Below are 22,389 nucleotides of genomic sequence, written 5' to 3' on the forward strand. Positions count from 1 at the left end.
CTATAGCAAGCCTGCACTTAATCCATTACTGTACTGCACTCACTCTGTACTGGAAGATGTAAACTCACCACCAGAAGCTTGTAAGCCAAGTCTGTATGTTTGCAGATGAAGCAATTTTACAAGTCCTTCTGGGATATCAGATGTATAATCCCCAGCTGACCCAATGCTGCACCTTAGTTTCGTTCCCAAGAGGAATAATGTTTTCTGTTTCTGTCAGAGTTAACAAAGAATGCTCTGCTACCAGAGATGCTTCCAAGACAGAGTTCTGTTTTGAAATGTACAGATTTATTAAATACTGCAATATGTTCTACACCAATTTGTAACATGCAAGATAAAATAACAATGGGTGAAATTGTACAATGGCTAAACGGGCAAAAACAGGTATTCAAACTCAAGGAAAACTATAGTTCATAGGTCACATTTTCATAGTTTGAGCTATTAGTTCTATTGGCTATAACAACACTGTACTCACCAACGTAACTGCCGTGATCTCTGAATGCAGAGACATTGCTAAAAATAGGTCCAATGCTGCAAAAAGTTTGAAGTTTTGCCAGATTAGCTGCCACTTTAGTTTTAGGTAAAACTCAAATTTATCTTACCTGCAATGACGCTGATAATCCCTCATTGCACGGAAAAACATGTATACATGCACTCCTATATGATCATCTGACCGTTCATGCTCATGTTGGACCTATTTTTAGCGCTGCGTTCATAGATCTCAGCCATTGCTTTAGTGTGAACAATTTTATAACATAACCGACAGAAGCCATAATCGAGTTATGAAAATAAAACCCTCTTTTATTGTCTATAATTACAAATGTGTAACTTTACCTTATAGTCTTATCAAGTTTGAGTTTTTCCAAAAGATACTAAATGCCCGAGGCCATGTTGTCTTGGATTTGAATACTGTACTCATTGTATGTGTCATCTCATTTCAGTTAAGTATTGGACCAAGCAGATAGAGTTTTTATTTTACTTTAAAGCTAATAAAGGGGAAATTCACAGGGATAACAAGTTTTCAAGAGGCTAAAAACAAGCACACCAATAACAACTGAGCCTTCAGCACATGTGCACACCCAGAACACTATAGGAAATGAAAGCCATATGAACACTGGTAAATAATGAGCGTAAAGAAAAATGTACTGAGCAAAGCAACAAGAGTGCTTTCTACGTGGTCAAAGGTTCTTTGTTGAGTAGCCACGGACCAGTCTGCAGCAGCAACTGTCACCTGGTCACACCTTGTCAATAAAAAGTAGTCTAACTATGGTCTAATTGTACACTGTTGAAGGGAAGAGAAGCGTTTGTAAGAGCACAAAAGCAGAGGCATAGACCAGCTGGCAGCTGTTAGCATCTGGTAACATAAACCTTCCCTGCAAACCAGAAAGGACTGAAGGAGGGATGAAGGAGGAGGAGAGATCGTGTTCAGCAAAGGAGATTTTCAGAGAGGAATAGACGCAGGGAACGAAGGAAAACAGAGTCATTGCCCCGAGAGGGGTGTTCCCTGTCCAGTGATGACAGCTTTGTAACAGACTGTTACAAAACTCGAACATCAGAAAATCATTTTTATCATCACAAACCCCCTAACCTCCTACCCCACTTCGAGAGGAAATGCAGCTTTCTTTTCTCCTTTACGACCGGTTTCCATTTCAGTACTACAACAACAGACTCCTGGGCAGACTGGCTGCAAAGAAAGCCAATTACAGCAACAGAGAGAAAAGAGAAAAAACGACAACTACAAAGTCGAAGTGAGGGCGAGAGCATGTGCACAGCATGTAGACAGAGAGGTTTTTCTTAGCCTGGATATGAGGAAGTCTCTGATACTGTATGTGTGTGTGTGTTCTTGCTGGTGTTTTCCTTCAGATTGCTCTTTGGGGTTTTATAGGCCTCTTCTTCCTGCTTTCCCCTCCTCTCTTCTTTCTGTATAACATCTAATAAAAACTTGGCAGTTAAACAACAAGGTTTTTATTGGACACCGACCTTTAATTGGGGACACAGGTTTCTATTCTATCTGAGTGTTCAAGTGAGATGCTGATGCCAAAGATGAATGATTCAAATTTGCATGAGACAAAATGTCATACAAAGTCATACAAACATTTTTCCCATCCATTGTGTTCATTCCTCCATTTAAAGAGATCTACTCAAAATGAATCTTTACTAGCTACTGTACACATCTTTGTCCCCTCCGTGTGGTGTCTGCAGATCAGGTGTAGTGGTGATTAAAAAAAGTCAGTATTTCACTTTCTGATGCTGATAACCTATAACCTGCCCTCACAGTAACCAGGTTAAAGACACAAAACGTGACAAGTTGGCACTGAAGCTAAAAATAAAGGCATGGCCCACAGGCCCATTCAAAACACTCTGGAAAGAGTAAGTGAACATGAGAATGAAGAGGTATCAAGTGACTATGATGAGTCCCTGATGATCTTGAGCATTTCAATCCAAGCACAAACAGCTGTGTACTTTAGAATGGTCCGACATTGGGCACAAACTGGTAGCTAGTGGTGTCATGATTCTCCAAATCTGTGATTGGATGTAACTTTCGATTTTGATTCAATCTTCAATTAATTATGTTTTTCCCATCACTGACAGCTATGTCACAATAAGAGCCACTACATGGCAGTTTACAAGGTGCACCTAAATGCACCATGAGTTTCCAAGGTGCACCTCAATGCAACATGAAGTACCATCAGGCCTTATCGTTCGTTGATTGTTTACATAAGTCATAGGGAAGGCAAAATGTTGCCAAACCTGTGACTTGAGGGATTTTTTAAGTTCTGTTGTTATTCCATCACTTCTGACTCCAGCAGTGGTCATGGTGTCTGTAAAACTGCAGCTGCAGGCTACTGGTAAGCTAAGATAGTGGTGCTGTGTCATTAGCTGAATGCTAACGGCAGGTAAGCTACACTGTTTTTTTTCTTTGGATCATGCAAACAGGCAGGGATGGATCCATTTCTATCAAAAATAGTGACACCCCTATTGCTGGCCATGTTGTCAGAGTAAAAGAGTGACAATCTGATGAGACAGTTTTTCCCCTTCTCTGGAGTGTCTGGTGGTGACACTGCTGATGATATCTACTGTTATCAACAAGGTTTCCCTGTTTGTGGGCGTGAGAGACCGCTCAATTTCCACACTTGGACATCAAACAATCTTTCAATCAAGCTCTTTCTGAAATTTGTCAAAAAAGGCTTTCCATTTTACTCCTGACATTGTCAAATCACAAAATATGAATTACTCCTTACATATATTTCACATGTAGCCCAAGGAAAGAACATCTCGAAAAGCTAAAGGTGCCACAATGCCTCCACGTAGTGACACTGACCTCATCAACACTGAAAGTTCTTCTGCACATGGCCAGGCATCTGAGTCACTTTAACGCCACAACAGGCTCACAGTGACCTCTGCTACATTCATCAGCTAACGTTGAGTGTGCTTTACTTGGTATTAGCAGGTGAGTCACAGGCTAATGGCTGTTCTATTATTCAGAAACACCAGAGCATAAAGTAAACCAACCAGAGGATACATTGTCTTCTGTCTGGGTAGTTTGTACCTTTTGACAGCAGGAACTTTTAACTGCGTGATCATGACTTCATCTCTGAAACCCTCATTCACATATTTTAAAAGTAGAGGGTTTGTAGTGGATAATGTCAAGTTTTGTTGGTCTTAAAAGGACGAGTAGAGCAGTTATGTTACAAAATCCCCCTTTATTAAAAGCAAGAAGTAGTATGTCCAGTACTTTTCCATTACCCCACAACAATGTGCTGGTGCAGTACACGACTACTGCTGTGATTTTAAAACATCATGTTGTAGCACGTTGTCTGCACAAGATGCTGCATGAATTTATAGTTTTGCTACCCACAACTCTGATTAGAAGTATGCATATTGAGTGTGTGCTGCAGCTGTGCCTTAACCACCCACAACACGTGTGCATTTTTAAAAATGAGAATACAGGTGTTTACAGACCTAGAAATGAATGTAGTGATATAGCTGTCAAAGCAAGTGCGGGAGAATGTGTGTTTGCATAATCAGCTGCCCCTCATTGCATGCTTTAAGACTGTTGCGAGTTATAAGGCGTGTGTGTGTGCGTGTGTGCGTGTGTGTGTGTGTGTATGTGCTTGTGTGTCTTTAAAGATCATTGAACTACATGAGTGGGCTTGTAGCTGTGGGTGGTGCAGGCACAGTGTTCCTGTTGCTACAAGCAGACCTACGAAGCTGATAAAGCGCTTTTCTTTAGCTTCAGGCTAAAGATCTGAGTGAGGCTGTCTGGCTGGTCTCTCTCACTTCTCATTATCTAACAGGAATTTACTGGATCACAAATCAAAAGATGCAAATGTGTTAGTGCTTGTTAAAGTACCGTGCTGTCAGGACACACTGTGAAAATGAAAGGCTACCAAAAGCCTGTAAGCGCATGTCCAGGTCTCAGCAGTGACATGAGTTCTGTGTCTGTGTGTACTGGTGAGTCATGCGTCGTCTGTAGGTGTGTGTGTGAAGTGCTGGACACACTTAAAATTTAAGCCGCTCGCAAAATTTGCCTCAGTTGCATAAATATGTTGCCTGTATGTTTATTAGACTGAAAGCTGTTTACATTCATCAAACCAAAACGACGTCATTTTCTCTCTCGTTGTTTAGATTGGGCCTGTCCTGCAGTTTAATATGCTCCAACCGCAGGCATCGATTCATCATCAAACTCACTTTTTTTATGTTTTTGATTGCCTCTGGAATAAGGAGATTATCTAATGCAACTACAGCATCCCATGCAGAGAGGCGAGGAGACATGCAGCTGGATTGTGTTTGCTGCAGCTGCTGTTTGGATTAGATGAAAACACAGCCCCCCGCTTCCTTTCTTCCTTCCTTCCTTCCTTCATCATGTCCTACAGTACTTTTTTATAGTTTCATCTTTTAATTCTTCAGTTCTTTCTACTCACATTCTACATTTCTCCATTCTCTGCGCGTCTCCACGCGTATTCCTCCTCTTTCTTGCTATCTATCAGTCGCTCTTACTAATTCTTCCCTCTCCTCTCTTCTTCCCTCCTACTCTCAGCCTGACAGAGTGCTGTTGGGCCTCTGCTGCTGGCAGCCACCCAATTTGTTACATAACAGTACCAGCAGCATCCCCAAATCACTGCTGGGCTAGGCTAGCCTCAGCCAGGCTATACATCTTACCATCTTTTTTTTAAGTACTGCCCAGCAACAAAGCCTGTGTCTCTATGAATTCACATTATTTTATTTTTTTAAATTCTGATGGCAAACTGATCACTTCTGGCTCCAGTGGAGCAGAGCCAGCACTAATGACACGACATCACAGTGTAAGCTACAGCCCATCTATCGTCATTATGCAAGGGTGGGGACGAGGAGGGAAATGATCTTTATCTCTTTATGTTTACAAGTCTGGATGATGTCGTCAGCCAAGTCCCAAACATAGCCTGAGTCTACCAGCTCCTAAATCCAACATTTAGCCACACAGTCTGAATCCAAGTTTCTGTGACATTTCTTTTCTACACCATTTCATGAAAGGGTATTCAATCAAGCTTCCATTTCTGGTAATCCTGACCTCCGCATGGCAACCGATTCGTAGTTTTAACTGGCATCTTGTTCAAAGACCTATATCTTTTCTCCAGTCCCAACAGTCAGAGTTTGATACTCACATTCGGTACTAGTTGGTTTTAACTTGAAGGGGTTTCTGCAAGAGTTTTTTTTAATTTTTTTATTCAAGCCACAAACTACAGCATCTTTTTGATTCTGGCTGAACAGTAGGTGCAATAATCAGTGAAATCATCTGCCAGTTGGTTAAGTTGGAACAAAATGACTCAAGCCGCAGTGGCACATACTTAAAAAAAAATCACTGTTCTGGCTTCCTGAGGACACTGCTGGCACACAGAAAACCCTGTCTTGTTGCATTCATCACGTACAGTTGACTCTCTAGTATGTTGTAGTAGCCGTAGTCCGTGTCATGATCTGGAACAATCTGTTCTGACTAAGATGAGTGGGTCATTCCATTTAAAATCTGGAGCAGTCTGTGACGCCTCTAACCCACCCCCCCAGCTCTTGTGAGCCTGGGTTGTGTTCCTCCTCTCTCAGCTAAACTCCAGCTCTCCAGCCCTGTTTGGATCCTGGATCCTGGCCCCTGGCCTGCAGCCAGTCCTCGGGGAGCAGCATGCCCTGGCTGGACAGTTGACAGCTGCTTTGAGGGAAGGGGGTAGGGGATCTGGTGAGGTCACTTTCTGAGAAAAGCCCAATTCATCATCCACATGTTTTGACCATAGACTGTATTAAAAAAATACCTGCTTAACATCTCCGCCGGGCCAGTTTGGCTCAGGAGTGTTCCCTGCAAACCTGGCCTCACTGCCCCGCCTGTTTTACTTCTGGGGACCATCCGAAGTAAAACCCTAAAAACTATATTTACACACTACATGCTTTATGGCCAATTGGAAAGTAACTCAGACAGTGTTCTAAAAGAAAAAAAAACTGGTTTTACAGTGAACATCATTAACCCATGTGGGTTGACATTTGTGGTTTATTTCTTCTCCTAATAGAATTTTTCTGTAACTGTTGTTGCTACAACATTGCTACACCTCATTATACAACCCCCAAACATATATACAATCACGTCAATGGTATGTGTCTACGTCTTAACAATGTTTAAAGTTAGTAAGTACATTTTTATAGCTATCCATGCAAAGCAGCCACTCTCATGCAAACACAAGTACAGTTCACCAACACTTGAGACTGCAGTGTCAATACACCTAACATTTACTGACACATGCGAGCGCTCACAACACACCTGTAGCAAGCAGAGCTCAGCTTAAGTTGGAAGTGACAAGTAACTTTGAGTCATTGTCATTTCTTTTTAAAAAGACACACAAAGACATGAAAGCAGAAGACAGCATACTCAAATGAACTTTACCTGACGTGATAATCATATCCCTCTGCACCATGCTGAGAGGAAGCTTCACCCTCCCGGCGAGTTTAAGGATTCAGACTCCCGACATTAAAACAGTGAATAGTGTGAAAAAAACACACAACAGTGGAACAGAAGGCTGAAGAGAAGTCCAGCAAGAGAAAAGTAAAATTAAACATTTTCCTCTCACCGGCAGCTGGTATACCACAGGTAGCAGTGCACCTCACATTCCCTTTCTCTGGATTTGTCTGTCTACAAGTGTGTGCACGCCCCGACAGAGAGGGCGTGTGTAAGTCTAAGTGTCTGCCCTCCTATTGCTCCGTGGATAACAACAAGGTCCACCCAAAGGTTTCCGATCTCTCCGTGGCAACACCACAGAGTTTCATTCCTGCTCCTGTTTGCTAAAAAAAAAGACAACTTTTGGTCACTATTCTGCACTCTCTCCGCCAGTTTAGAAGTAAAAATGGAAAAAGAACAAAAACAAGCTGGTGCCCAGCCTCACCTCTTCAAGTACAAGCAACACACCCCCTCCTTTCTAGCATTTCCATTTTCCCTCGCTTTTCTTATGTTCTCTCTCTGAACTCTCTGAAAAGTTATGCAATACTGCCATTTCAGTCATGACTTCCCCCTCCTCTCTTCTTCTGCAGCAGCAACAGCCCACACACCCCCACTCACGTCTCCACCTCAAAGTTTTGAATGATCTCAGTCAAATTATTATTGCGGCTGCTTTGGTTTGCTGCGGAACGGTTCAGAGGCAAGTTTGTTAACACGCACGCACACGCACGCACGCACAATCTACCAGTTCTTGTCTGTCTGAGGAAGGAACCATGTGCAATAAACACATTGCATAACCTGGTGTCATAGATAAATCTTTGATAAGCTTGACTATGTGGGTATTCCACTGTGGTTCACTGCCATGAATGTATACATACAGAAATGCACATGCAGTCACATGCAACGCTCTGAAAGCATCTTCGTGTAAGATTAGCTGCAAGAGTTCCTGCAGCAACATGTCTGCTTCTGGCTGGCAGAATGAAATGTGTAAGGAAGAGGCCAACAAGAGCAGGGGTTGTTTAAATTTGGGAGTGGTGGCCTTAGGCTGTGTGAAAGAGTCTGTGCCTTTGTTTGTGTCTGTGAGGTAAACACTGTCCTATGACAAGAAGTCACAGGACCATTCTTAAACATTTCTTACATGATGTAAACAAGACTTGAAATATTGTTCACGTAATATAACGATTGTCATGTTCTTATCACTTCCATTGCAGTCTTTGGGTAAAGCTAGCTGTACTGTGGCCTCAACTTCCTTTCTACCACTGATTTTTAGTGTATGCGTTATTGTGCATTATTCTCTGCCACTGTTGGACCCCCCTAATAGTAAATCTAGTAAATAGATAGTAAATCATTTACTGGTCCAACCTTGCCTAACCTCCCTCTCCTGACAAATCAACAGCAGGTCAACATACATAAAAAAAACGTGTGGCCAACACCCAGCTAGGAACAATGGCCAATGTGGCTGACTATGGACAATACAAGGTGTGTTTAACTGTGAAGTAACAGTTACACCGTGTCCTAACAGCAAGTGAGCATCAGACTATCACGTCGAATGTCTGTAAAAAGCTGTAAAATGAGTCAGTGATAACAGGTAAATGTCCCGTGCACAAGCAAACTCCTAATTTGTTTACCAAGGAGGAAGCGAACGTCACTTCAGAGGCTGCCATCTCCCCAAAGCTGCCACACAGTGACACATTTTCTCCAAGCCTCTTCTGGAAGTACCTTATCTGGCCTGTTTGGCTACAACACCACATTCATTTAGTTTTTTTTTAGTGAAATGAGGACGTCTCATTCAGAGGATTCTCCATTTTAACTCTGTGATCAGCTGTTCTTCGTCCATCGCTGCACTCGCAACACACACAACAGGAATAAATAGAAATGGGGGATCCGACAAAAGTTCAGCTAAAAACTGTGCGTCGCTCTCGGCCAGTTAGGACATTCCAATACAACAACAAAATCAAAGTGAGTTGACTAACTGACTGCGTCTAACTTATTGGCAGAAACCTTTGAAAGCTTTGTTTTAATGAAGAAACTAAGCAGTACAAGAAAAGAACATCTACTTTTAAATGCTTTAGTTACGGCTTAAAACTGAGGGTGCATTCCCACCAGATATGTTTAGAGCAGTTAAGTACAACTTGCTCAGCTGAGAAAGATTTTTTTTAAGAAGTACTACGCAGCTTCACCGCTTCGACCGAAAGTGCTTGGTTTGATCTTCTACCAGCCCTGTTGCGGTGAGTTTTTCTGCTTGAGGATGTAATCAGAACTGACAACAGGAAAAAAACTTTGAAACAGGTTTATAGAGTATAAAAAGACAGATATTTAGATCTGCAAATCAGCAATTGATGGTGCTTGAAAGAGTATTTTTGGGTGAAACGTGCTTCACACACATCTTCAACCCAGAAGCACACAAAAAAATGTATAAACAATCAGCACAATTTCAAGATTAGTGTCACTAATTCAGTATCCAACTAAATGTCTTCCTTTCTGTTCTTAAAGTTATGGCGTTGAATAATGGACAGAAACATTATGATGTCACAATGAAGTTGACCTTTGACCTTGTGGATATAAAATGTCATCACATCACCAAAAACACTGGACTTACAAGGCAAGGCAAATTGGAAAAATTGTTGAGTCTCTAAATCATAAATGGTGTGGTCTAGACCTAATCTAAACAAAGTGTCCTGAAATGACTTTTCTATGATTTGACATGGTTTACATTATATATACAGAGACATACAATGATACAAAACAGAGACGAGCAGCATTTGAGATGATAGAATCCGGAAATGTTTGGTGATTCTTGACTTGAATTTATTTAAACCCATCACCAAACACTCACGTCAGACACACAGTCCAGTAAAAACCTCTGAGTGTTTGCGACTGTGACTTATACGCTCTGTTCCACTTGTTTGGTTGTTTGAACAAAACCAAATAGATAAATGCATCAAAGTCAACTTCTCTACCATTATTCAAACCAAAGGAAGCTGCCGCAGAGACATCCATGTACTCTAAACTAGAGATAACTCCAGACACAAAAAGGGACTACAGATTCTTAAGTCCATACAGCAAACGTGCAGCACAGTCTAATCTACTGTGACAAAAGGTCAGAGCAAAGGAGCAAGCCAATTAAGAACAGCAGCTTCTTCACTCCCTTCTTTCTGGAGATGCACACAGCCTCGTACATACTTGCGCACACGTTCACACACACGCACGCACGCACGCACACACAGTAAATCTTCATGTCTCTATCTTAAACACCCTCTGCAGTGGAGGAGGATCTCCACTGACAAATGAACAAGACGTACAGACACATCTGACATTTAACTTCTGCCTTTCAGTGTCTTTTCCTACCGTCTTCTTAGGCTCAACTTATGTAACATGTTCTCCGTGCACACGTTTTTAGCTTGGAAGACTTTACGTTGGATATAAGCCACCGCTGTGAATGATGAGAAGTGCTATGCGGAAATATTCACTTGATCGTTGGTCTATAAGGCCCACAGAGTACAGTGTTTCCTGTAAAGTTCATCCAGCGGCTCAGGGAAAAACTGGCCCTATTGATGGGGAAAATCTATAACTACAACATTAAATCACCCTCTGTTCATATTGTTCAGAAAGAGTTTACAACAGTTGGTATACTTAGATATAAACACCCAAATAAGAGAATGAGGTTGGACTTCTGATGCAGAAAGTGAGCCAGGATGATGACTACCAAAATGTGGGATTAACTTTCTGGTAATTGAAGGAACAAAAAGTGTGCATGCACCACTCACCGTTCTTTCTCTCCTGCAGAGGCCGGGGGAAGGGCAAAGGCTGAAGGGTTAGCTCCTGAAGCTCATTGGTCACCGCCTCGCTCTGAGGGCTTGGGACCAAGCCGGGTGTCCCAGTGACTTCCATGTTACCAGGACTTGGCTTTTCCCCTCTCTGTGGTTGTAACGTTGCCAGGGTGACGGAGAGACCTGGAGCACAAATAAGAAATAATAGTTTTTTGACTCATCAAAAGGCTGTGTTATTAAAGATAACTTGTTTCTAGCGGCCTATTTGGCAGTAAGATGTAATTGCAGGCGAGCCTATTCTTTACCTCAATCTTGTCACGTTCACAGTGTGATGTGTTATTTTTAGTTTTGGCACTTTTGTTAACACATTCACCTCTCCACTAACAGTCTGTCCCCAATATGTTACCCTCCCACACACGCACACAAGCAAAATAAAGTGTAAAATAAAATTTCCACCATGTGCTGTGAATTTGGTTTAGTTTCATCTCAATATCTAAATCAGAACTTTAGCAGCACAGGGACTTTAGACTTAGAAAAACGCATGTGTACGGATGCAGCATTTTATTATCAGACAGCTAAGCAGCTTATGATCTAGCTATTGAGCACATAAGCTTGCTGGCTATCTCTGATGCAAAATAGCAAACATCAGGTCATTACAGCATTACATTCAAAAACGTTTGACAGACATCCCACAGTATTTTCACTGGGTCTCTCTAACCATCTGCCAGTTCACAGGAATGAAATACATCGATGGAACTAGGAATATTACCCGGACCTTTTACTGCTAACTTGGAAAATCTATTATATATTGGCCAGTGAAATGAAATAAAAAATAATAATAAATGTTATCTAGTCCCAGGAAACAGAGCATGTCTCTTTCCCTCTCTGTCTTAGTCTCTCTGCAGGGCTGTAGGTTAGGGGGATTAAATCAGCCATCAGGGAGGAATTTGCATGTTTGAGCTTTAACAACAGTTGCTGTGGCCGCTGCTTTAGAAAGGCAGAACTCTGTTTGTGTTTTTTTTCCTTTTACTTCTTAACAACCTCAGGGCAATTTCCATACATTTAAACCATGTAACAACTTACCCTCAGAGCCAGCGATATTTTATAAAGGAAGCTCTAATGGATGTGCCTGTTTGTGTCCGTGTGAGTTCTGTCTTGCATCTAGCTGCAGGATTGATTTTTATGCAAATTTATTAAGGGATGTCCTCATTTGGGACAATAAAGGTGTTCAGACTAACTCTAGCCTCAAGACAGAGACTAGTCTTAGTCTACACCTATGCGAGTGTTTTGGTAAACGTAGCTATTTCTATCCTTTTGTCCACACGCTATATACATTTTTATGTCACTGAAAACAGACTCCTTCCAGGGTGAAGATTTTCAGAAACTCAATTTCATGCACATTTCATGTCACAGCATATATTCAACTTGTTGACTGTCATAAGCCTATCTGCAAATAAGATGGTTATCTGTGCTCCACTGTCACGGAGCTCATGAGATCAAACTTGTTATGTGTCAAACAGAAACTTGTATAAACAAATGTTGGTTTTACATAATAACTTTTTTTTTTGAATAGGCCCTTTTCACAGGAGACATTTTGACTTAGGAGTAGGAAAAACATGTGTCATGACAGTGTGAACCCGGACACTGAAGCAGCTAAACAGTATTCAGCCATCATCCATCGTATGTGCTTTTCCTGCTGTGACACGTCAAAATGTCTGCTATGAAAATGACATTAATTTGGAGGAAATGAATTGTTGGGCCAAACATGTCAAGAAATTGGATTGCCTTTAACTTGGAATAATCGACCCGCCCTATTTACATCAAATGAAAATGATGCCAATTGTGTGAAAATGTTTGCATGTGTTGCAGTGTGACACAGACTTATGTTACCAGACGGATAATGTGTTTCAGACGGGCAGGTACATAATACAAACTGGTAAAGCCTGGTGTAACTGGTTGTCTTGCTTTATCAGTAACTTGAGCAGCACATCACTAATGGCTGTTTACAAAGGCAGGTCTACTGCTGGGTTGTGTGTGTTGATCTCTCTCATGCTCTCTCTGCAAATATGTGTTTTCAAGCTGTGGGGTTCTGATGGGGATTCTGTCATTACTGCACAGCGAGCCTCAAAACAATGAGCCAGTGTTGTCTGAGATGTCACTCTTCTCTCTCACAATCAACCAAAGCCCACATGTCTGAATGGCGGCACACTAACCACATGACATGCTAAATGTACACCCTGATGCTGGCATTAGGTTGTCTGCAAGTTCATCATTCATTCTTGTATTTTGGGCTTATATTATAACATGTTTACATGCCTTAATTTAAAAAACAAAGTTTTGTATTATCTTTGTAATATATATTTTTTTGTTTGAACCCTGTCTAAAACGCTCCCTTTTAATTTCTGTCTCTTTAAGAACCCCTCCTAAATAGCCCAGTCTGCTCTGTTGGTCAGATTTTCCGGGTCTTCAAGCATGTCTGCATCATTATGAAGTAGGGGAATTAATACAACTGCACTGTAGCAGCACTTTCTACCAACATATTGTATGGTTGTGACGGCCCATTTAAAGTCAAAGTTTCTGAATACAGGCTGTGTACATTTCTCTGTGGATGAGTGCTTTGATACTTTCACAGTATTTATGTAAACCTTGACCTGCTTTAGAATAAAAATTAAAAAAAAGACCTGGAAATTTTACTTTTACAATATGTAACCTTTAATTAAAGCACAGATATGAGAATATCTGCAGACTTATCAGGACACAGGTGAATGGTTGTATTTCCTATGTTTTTAGAGCAACAGAATACACAAGATTTGACATCTCTTCTGGCCAGTAGGGCAGGGAATTTCTTTTGGTATTGAGTTTTGATATCACAACCAAAAAGACATTATTTCTTATTAGAAAGTTATTTTTTTAATTTAAAAAAATGGCAACGTTTTGAAATGTTAAATTCTGTCTAATCATTAGCAGTCATTCACAACTTCTTATAACTAATAATATGCATGCAATAATGGCAAAAGTAGCCAAAATTAAAAACAGCTAATACCCTTTTCACACTTTGTGATAATAAACATCAGCATGAATGTACTTTAAATGCATAAATCTTAGAAATCTTTCACCACCTGTTTTAAATATTAAGCTACCTGACATCTTCCAGTCAATTCGCCATGACAGCATCAGTGAGTAGATCCTCAAAAGTCTACAGTTATGAGTTTAGCGTTGACATTTCCGCCTGACTATATAAAAACCTTGAAATCAGGTTACCAAAACAAATGTAGCTAATGGAGTCACAGGCCTTTCCACTCAGACTCAGAAAAATAAACCAAGAAAGTGGTAAAGAAAGGGAAGGAAATAAGAGCATTCAATCGCAATTTAAGGGTCAGTCTTCTGCAGTTTTGCAAACCTTTTGTGAAGAGAAGCATTCCTGAATAACACTGGATAATGCATTACTAGCATCTACAGTAGGACACATTGTGCGCTAACTATGCAAGCTGCAGCAAGCTGTTTGGATTGGCTTAAAGACAACATGTGATCTCTGTCTTTGCAACACATCACTTTGAGATGCATAGCTGTTTACACGACATCAGAAAGTGTTAGTGCTTTTATATCTCTGCTGTGTTTACACTGATGTCTCAATATCTAACCTCATAATGCCCATGACTCCACAATGACCTGGATATAGGGGATGACACAGTTAATCAGCCCAACAATTTCAAATGGAGGGCTTTCCAGTGATGCTTCATCAGTTGCTTCATCCTTACTTCACTGACAGAGGGTTGCTGTCCACATGCAGTGTGTAGTGTTCTGGTGCAATGCATTGAAGAGAGACACAATATACTCCTGAATTCCTCTACACGCCCACACTAGCCTTTCAGATATGTGTCACAATTACACAGGTACAGACAGGAAAACCACGACCAAGAATTACCACATCATTTCAGTTAGCAGCAGCAGGTTAAAGGATGGGGTTCACACCTGGCCTGTCATAAACCAGACTTGATGGGAAGTGTGCGTGCTGCTTACCTGTATGTCTAAATCTCGGAGGGGCGTTTTCCCATTTCAGCAGGACGGAGCTTTGAACAGTTCTGTTGAAGAAAATAAAAAAGGCAAAGCTTCAATAGAGAATAACATATCTCATCTCTGCCTCTGCCAAACCCTTGTCTCTATTCTGGTCCATGATGATGCTGAGCAGCAGTTTCGTTATACGTGTAACTGGGACGTGTGCAAAAGGCCCTCGTGGAGTAATATAGGTTTAAAATAAGAAAATATAACCGATAATATAGGCTAGACGAATCCACGTTGCAGGAGGCCTTTCCACATGATGTCATGGGGCAGAAGCCCACAGCTGTCACTGTCCAAAACACACACATGCTAAGCTATTGTTAGCGTGTCTGGGTGGGAGTAAACCTGGAGTCTGAACGCGAATTAAAGTCAGACAGCTGTGTAAGATACACACACAAACGACATAACGGACGTGAAAGGTTACCAAAAACACAATACCGTACTTATTATTGCCCCTGGCTCCGTTTGAAACCCGCTAGGTATCCCTGTTGACTGCAGACACCCCAACTTAGCGAGCTAGCTACCGTTAGCACACTACATCTGCCAGGCATTATCACACTAGCCGCGAGCTAACAGTTCAGTTTATGTCTGTCTCGTTACGGGTTTCTCTAACGGGGAGGCTAGCTAATGCTAACGCTATATCTGTAACGCGTATGTGTGTGTGTGTATACGCTTACTTTTCATGGTCGCCACTTGTGTGTTGTGTCTATGAGGAGAAAGGCTTTGGCATCACACCACCACTTCCGAATCACAAAGGAAACTTTAACCGGAAAACCCTCCCCACTTCCTCCACAACACGTTCACAACAACTCTACTACTGTGTTACTTCTCTGTAACTAACAGGACAGCGGAGTCAGGGCCGCATGACGCACACAATGCTGTCTTTAATACGTATATCATTTAACTTTATGAAAGGGAGAACATTAAGCACACGTTAGATGCACGCAGCACATAAAACTACGTGGCCCCCGCACAGTCTCTGTCTCCATCTTGTGTCAAAGAAGATGTAGTTCAGGAGGCGAGAAGAGCCACAGGTTTGCAACCCAAGCTCACTGTGTCTGCTCTTACCACTGCTCATCTTTCCTAAGTACAGCTCACATTTTGGTTACAGTGACAAATGTTTAACCAATAACCAGCAATAAAGAGCAAACACGGAAATGAAACAAACATTTCCATTACATTGCACATTTTCATCCCCTGTTTTTCTATTTCTTTGCACTATTCATTTTTTTGTGTGTGTTTTTCTATTTCTCTTTCTCTTTGTTCAGAACTTAAACGCTATTTTTTGTATATATATATTGCAGTATTGCACTATTGCACCGTGGGTCAGAGAGAAACGTATTTTCCATTCCTCTGTATGTCCGGAACATATTGCAGAATTGATAATAAAGCTGACTTTGACTTTGACTTTCTAAACATGAGTTTCCTACTTTACAACTGTCCTTGGTTGGTCCACTTTCCATATGAAGAGTCAAAGTTTCTTATTTCCAAACACTGATATTCAAAATGCAACCAAGTTCAGAGATTTCTAAATGAGTTGGATAAATGTTTGTGAATGTGTCTTAGGAGCAGTTTAATGTTTTTAATGCACCACCATCATGACATTTTTCCATTTTTCCTGTTTACTGCCAAGCTTTATATTGTCTTGATCTTCTGTTAGTGTATTATAAATTATGGTTAACTGCCCTGTGCTATTCAGCATTAAATAATTGACTTGCTATATCTGCTGGTTCGAGTCCCTGTGTGGACCATGAATGGAGTGTGGACTGGTGGCTGGAGAGGTGCCAGTTCATCTCCTGGGCACTGCCGAGGTGCTGTTGAGCAAGGCACCGAACCCCCAACTGCTCGGGGCGCCGGTCACTGGCAGCCCCCTCGCTCTAACATCTCTCCATTGGTTGCATGTATATAGATTCTGTCTGTGCATGTGTGTGTATTTCGGGCCTGTGTGTGTGTAAAATGAAAAATAATAGAGTGAATATTGAATTTCCCCATTCGCGGGACTAATAAAGTAATTCTTCTTCTTCTTCTTCTTCTCTTCTTCTTCTTCTTCTTCTTCTTTGATGACGAAATGTCGAATGGATTATAAATTCAAATGTCTGAATAAAAACTCTGTGGCAGACGCAAAGAAGGAAAGGGGCACCTTTCACTGCAATGTAAAGATAAACTAAATGACATCTATATTCTGTAAAAGAGACTTAATGTTTGAAAGCATCACTGTTTAATCAAAAAATCATAACAACTATTTTACAGGTCTGTTATTTCTTAATAATTTCATTGAATTTCTTGCAAAGGACTTTGAAATGTGATACTACTTATAAGGGTAATCGAGACAAATCCTGAAACCATGTTTCTTCAGTAGAACTGTCTAGTCGTCTTTTTAATATCTTAACATTTAACATGTAATTTGCAGTATTGCTGAAAAACATTAGTCTCCAAAAGTTTCATTTGCAGGAAATTACTCAGAATTATAGGGGCAAGTAGAACAAGTGATTAAAGCATTATTGATAATGTTATTGATAATGTTATTGATAATAATCAATTGACAAATCATATATATATATATATATATATATATATATATATATATATATATATATATATATATATATATTCAAGTGGGAGAAATCAGTTCCGTGTGATTTAAACCTCATTTGCATATAGAATGAATGGTCTATGACCTCATAACAGAGGCTTTATGATACATGGAATCTTGCTTAGAACCATTAGGACACATAGAATCATTCATTGCAGTTAAACAGCCAGACATCAGACTTGCTTTTTGCATTGTCACTTATCGAGGGTTTTTAACTACTTGCATCTTAGAAATAAGAGGTAAGTTATCAGCAGAGGTATACGGAAGCCCTAAAGGGTCATACATACATACATTTTATTTCCTTGCACACTTCTCACTTGACATTTTAATGAGTTGCAAACTTAATATCTGATGCATGATGTGTCTTCAAGCATGAAACATGCTAAAGACCAGGCAGTCAACAAATATGACAATATGATGTTTTGTATCATTTTGTTGTTTTTATTCATTTTAGTATCGTGTCGTGTAGCTTCTACTTGCATATTGTATTGGTGTTCTTTTTTATTTCATTTATAAGTTGAGTTAAATTACACATGAAGACTCACTGAGGAGGAAGCCAAATGCATATGTGCTGGCAATTGCATGTCATTGCAATTACTTAAATCTTTTGTTCATAGTGATAATATACACCATCTGTAGTAAATTGTATGGCCGTGTCAACATGCGTCACTAATGATTTTTTTGTCTTTTTGACTTTTTTCCAGACATGTTGAGGAGAAGTGTCCGCCTGCAGGAAGCAGGGTATTATACAGAGGAGGGAGCTCGAAGCATTTCTTACAAGGAGGTCTTGTACAGGTAAGCTGCTGTTGTATTTGCATACACCAGTGGAGGCTGGTTAATCCAAAAATTGGGGAAGAAGAAAATATTGCATGGTATTTTACACGTAATGTTATCTTATCTCCCCTCTATATGCTCAATTAGAGTTAAGCAGTAAAACAATGACTTAAAAGTTTTTTTTCTAAGGGAGCAGTGTGTAGGATTTAGCATCATCTAGTGGTGAGCTAGAGATTACAACCGACTGAATAACCCTGCCTAAATGGACCAGTCTCCACTGGTGTGCACATGTTGTGTACTGTACTGTAATATATGCTGTGAGGTTAGCGCCCTAAAAATCATCAACCATCATCAATCATCTTTTAGGATCTTTCGGAGGAGGACTGGTCGACGAGGTCGCCGTCACAATGAGTCAGTGGACCGCAATGACTACCAAAACAACCATGACAACAGTTGGGAGATCCAGGCTACAGGGACAGGGAATAGAGGGATTCATGCTTCAGGGACAGTGAATAGAGGGACTCATGCTACAGGGACAGTGAATAGAGGGACTCATGCTACAGGGACAGTGAATAGAGGGACTCAGGCTACACGGACAGTGAATAGAGTGACCCAAATCACCTGTACATTGATCAGAGCCAATCACGCTCAGACCATTGGAACACGGATCATCAGCTGTTTCTTCCTCCTGCTCCTTCTGGCTCTTGGTGAGTGATTGACACATTCTTCTTCAATTATGTCTCTTACAGTGTCCATCGTTGGACATTTGTTTTTTTAAGAGTTTGTGAGAATAAATAAAAACACATTTCTGACCTTTGTGTCCCTCAGGAATCACACACATGCACACGCACATGCAACTGAGAGAGATCCAGCAGGGGGTGCAGCTACTGAGACAGCAGATGGCTGTTCCTCTGGCAGACACAATACCAAACTTTGCCTTAGAATCGCAAGGTAAGTCATCTTTGTCATCGTCACATTCTCATCGTGACTCTCACACGTGGGTCATTGTGGAACATGTTTGAATGTTGATTTCTAACTCTGTATTTGTGTACTTGACTTGTGTTGATGTAGGTGCCAGAGTTTTACCTTATTTATCGTCAGACACACAGTGGCCCCAAGGAGATGGAATAATATGGGATAGAATATTTTACTGGTGGTATTCATCCAAAGCACAGCGAAGAGTGATCCAGGTAGGTATATGACAGCCACATTCATAGCTGGTTTTACAGTGTGTTGTAATAAATCCTTTTTAAGTTAATATAAAATACGGTGAAAAAAACAGAACTGTGGAGACTAAAATATGAAATGTTCTCCCCACAGGGACATTCGTCATTGCTTCCAGGACAATGCTGGCCCTTTTCAGGTGAAAAAGGGCATTTAGTGGTCTCCCTGTCCCACCCAGTCGCCATCACTCACGTGACACTCGGCCACATAACAAAGAGCCAGTCCCCGTATGGATACATCGCCAGTGCGCCCAGAGAATTCTCAATCTACGTAAGTCACATTTTCTGACACTATCCTAAAAATGTCCTTCATACTAGTCAGTGTTATTCACAGAGTGCACAACAACAGGCTTAGCTCATCTCTGTCTCCTTTTCTTCTCCAGGGAATGAGAACCACAGATGAGGAAGGCACCTATCTGGGAACACTGGTTTATGATCGAGACGGAACAGCCTTTCAGACCTTCCATCTGCCGGTGAGTATGATATAAGTGAGGTAGTATAGCTTTCATGAAGTGACTTTTTAATGAATCGTAATAATAATCAGTGTTCAGTCACCTCCACAATATATGGCTTTGTCTAGGACAAGTAGATGATGAACTTTAACAACTTTTATTGTTAAAAGTCCTGTAAACGTCCATGCTCATTTTTGGTTCATAGTTGAATTTTGGGTCATTTTGGGACAACAAACAAAGGCACAATTTGTTTATTTCCTTTGCCTTTTTAGGGCACTATAATAAGCCAACAGTTTCAACATCACAACTGTACAAAAGTCCAGACGGCTCCTTTAAAGACACAGTTTCTGAATACGGACTGCACATTTCTCTGTGGATTGATTGTTTTGATACTTTCACAGTATTTTTAAAGCACCTCAACCTGCTTTATGATAAAAAAACAAAAAAACAAAACCCATATAAATCTCACTTTCTACAATAAGGGACCTTTAAAATACTGCAACTGTATTATAGGTAGAAGTGGATTTTATAACGTTTCTCCCTGAACAACTCTTTTTAAATTATTTCTCTCTTGTCTCTTACCAGAATTCAGACAAAGGTGTCTTCGGACATGTGAAGCTCCAGATCAACAACAACTGGGGAAACATCGACAACACCTGCCTCTACAGCTTCAGGGTTCACAGTAAGTTGGTAAAGTGAAGGTAAATCAATCTCAGAACATATAAATTAGGCTAAATCTGCGCTTGTGTTATAGTATAAAATTTTAGAGAACATATATGAATTTATATTGACAACAGGATGACTCAAAATGCTTTATGATAAGGCCAGAAAAATATATACATTAAACTACCAGTGTCCTGGTATTTTATATATATATAAAAAAATAGAATATATACAAGCCTAATTGTAACAGGTGACACTGTTTTCTAATTTTCTAATTGTGTGTGTGTGTGTGTGCACTATAAATTAGATATGACAAAACAGGATGGCACACAAATGCTTTACGATAAGGCTAGTAAAATATATATATTAAATACCAGTGTCCTGGTAGTTTAATATATATAGCTTTAATATATACGAGCCTACTGTAACAACAGGTGACACTGTTTCTAATTCTCTAATTATGTGTGCGTGTGTGCGCACTATAAGTTAGATATGACAAAACAGGATGGCACACAAATGCTTTATGATAAGGCTAGTCAAATATATATATTAAATACCAGTGTCCTGATAGTTTAATATATATAGGGTTAATATATACGAGCCTACTGTAACAACAGGTGACACTGTTTCTAATTCTCTAATTATGTGTACGTGTGTGCGCACTATAAGTTAGATATGAGGGAGTATCTGTATATCACAGTTTTCAGTTTCAGATAAAAATGAGTTCATGTCTCCAACACTAAATGTTTTAAAAGTGCACATTAAACAATTAAAGCCTAACAAAGCTTCAGTTGAGTGTGCTCATGAGTGACAGATAGAAATTGTAAGCCTGTGTGATAGAGTAGCCTACAAAGTGTTCAGAAACTGATTAGATGCGCTGTGTTGTAGACAGATGTTCTGAGGTTGATTTACCTTCACTGGGCAACATGGGGGCTCAGGGGTTGACACTCCTGTTCTTCCCATGTCTGCGTGGGTTTCCTCCGGGTGCTCCGGTTTCCTCCCACAGTCCTCACATGCCAGGTGAACTGGTGTGTTTGGTTTGAATTGCCATATTAAATGAATTAATAAATCAAGTGACTTGAAACTATTTTGCTCTGTGTGTTGTATTCAATAATTAATGCACTCATCGTTCATCTATATTGAGAAAAGGTCTTGGGTTCAGAACACAACATTCATTTCGAAAGGTCAGATGTCTCTACATCATCAATTATCAGTCAAACATGCGTTATTCATTGTCCTGGTTTGTTCTTAGCTTCTTCTACAGAAAAATAAATCTTGACTTCACTCATTTACACTGGTGAAATGGAGGTGTTCCTTTGGCAAGAGGGTGAGCGCAGCCAAAGAGGGCAATGGGCTGGTTACACGGTGATTTTTAACAAGCAAGCCACATTGTGTTCTTTTTCTGAGATATTTGACTCACAACATACAAAGGTTAACCTTTATGCAAATATAGTTTTTCCTTCTGTCAGTATCATAAATTCTGTCTGCTTTTTGTTTACACTGAGTGAACTATTAAAAAATAATTCAGTAAGACTTTCTGTATTCGGTACCTTTGGAAACCATTTCCAACAGAATGTTACATGTCTGGCTGTAGTTGAGTTATGATTTCACAATCAGTCGCATAGGTGATTGCAAAACAAGAACACATCTTGTGCCAGACTCTTGTTACATTTCAGAGATTTCTCATTGGCTGTAAACTCACCATTGAAACTGGTCACCATAACAGAGAATGGCTAGAAAGATCAAACAGAATGTGTATCAATTGTGAACAATTCAATTTAATTTTCTCATAAATTGTCCAAACTATAAAGAAATTAGAGACAAACATTTTACCCTCCCAAAATCCAGAATTCAAAGCCTTTTGGGAGAAGACAGCACTACGGTAGACCTGTCTGGAGAATACATG

General features: G+C 40.3%; 1 protein-coding gene across 7 annotated transcripts in view; it reads right to left on the bottom strand.

Annotated features, from left to right (window-relative positions):
• mrtfab (myocardin related transcription factor Ab) overlaps nucleotides 1-15,540 on the bottom strand; it is a 44,173-nt gene extending 28,633 nt beyond the window's left edge. For 5 of the 7 annotated variants that reach the window (XM_083932335.1, XM_083932330.1, XM_083932337.1 and 2 more), the window contains exons 1-3: nucleotides 15,456-15,540; nucleotides 14,740-14,801; nucleotides 10,717-10,902 (exon numbers count right to left, since the gene is read on the bottom strand). In XM_083932335.1, the coding sequence (XP_083788461.1) occupies nucleotides 10,717-10,840 (124 nt within the window). In that variant the 5' untranslated portion in view covers nucleotides 10,841-10,902; nucleotides 14,740-14,801; nucleotides 15,456-15,540. Of the gene's footprint in view, nucleotides 1-6,901; nucleotides 7,149-10,716; nucleotides 10,903-14,739; nucleotides 14,802-15,455 lie in introns of those variants that run through there. The other 2 variants (XM_083932333.1, XM_083932334.1) reach the window with 2 other exon arrangements.
• Between the last annotated feature and the right edge of the window lie 6,849 nt (nucleotides 15,541-22,389).

This window comes from Echiichthys vipera (genome assembly GCF_963691815.1).
Source record: "Echiichthys vipera genome assembly, chromosome: 18".
Classification (NCBI taxonomy): Eukaryota; Metazoa; Chordata; class Actinopteri; order Perciformes; family Trachinidae; genus Echiichthys; species Echiichthys vipera.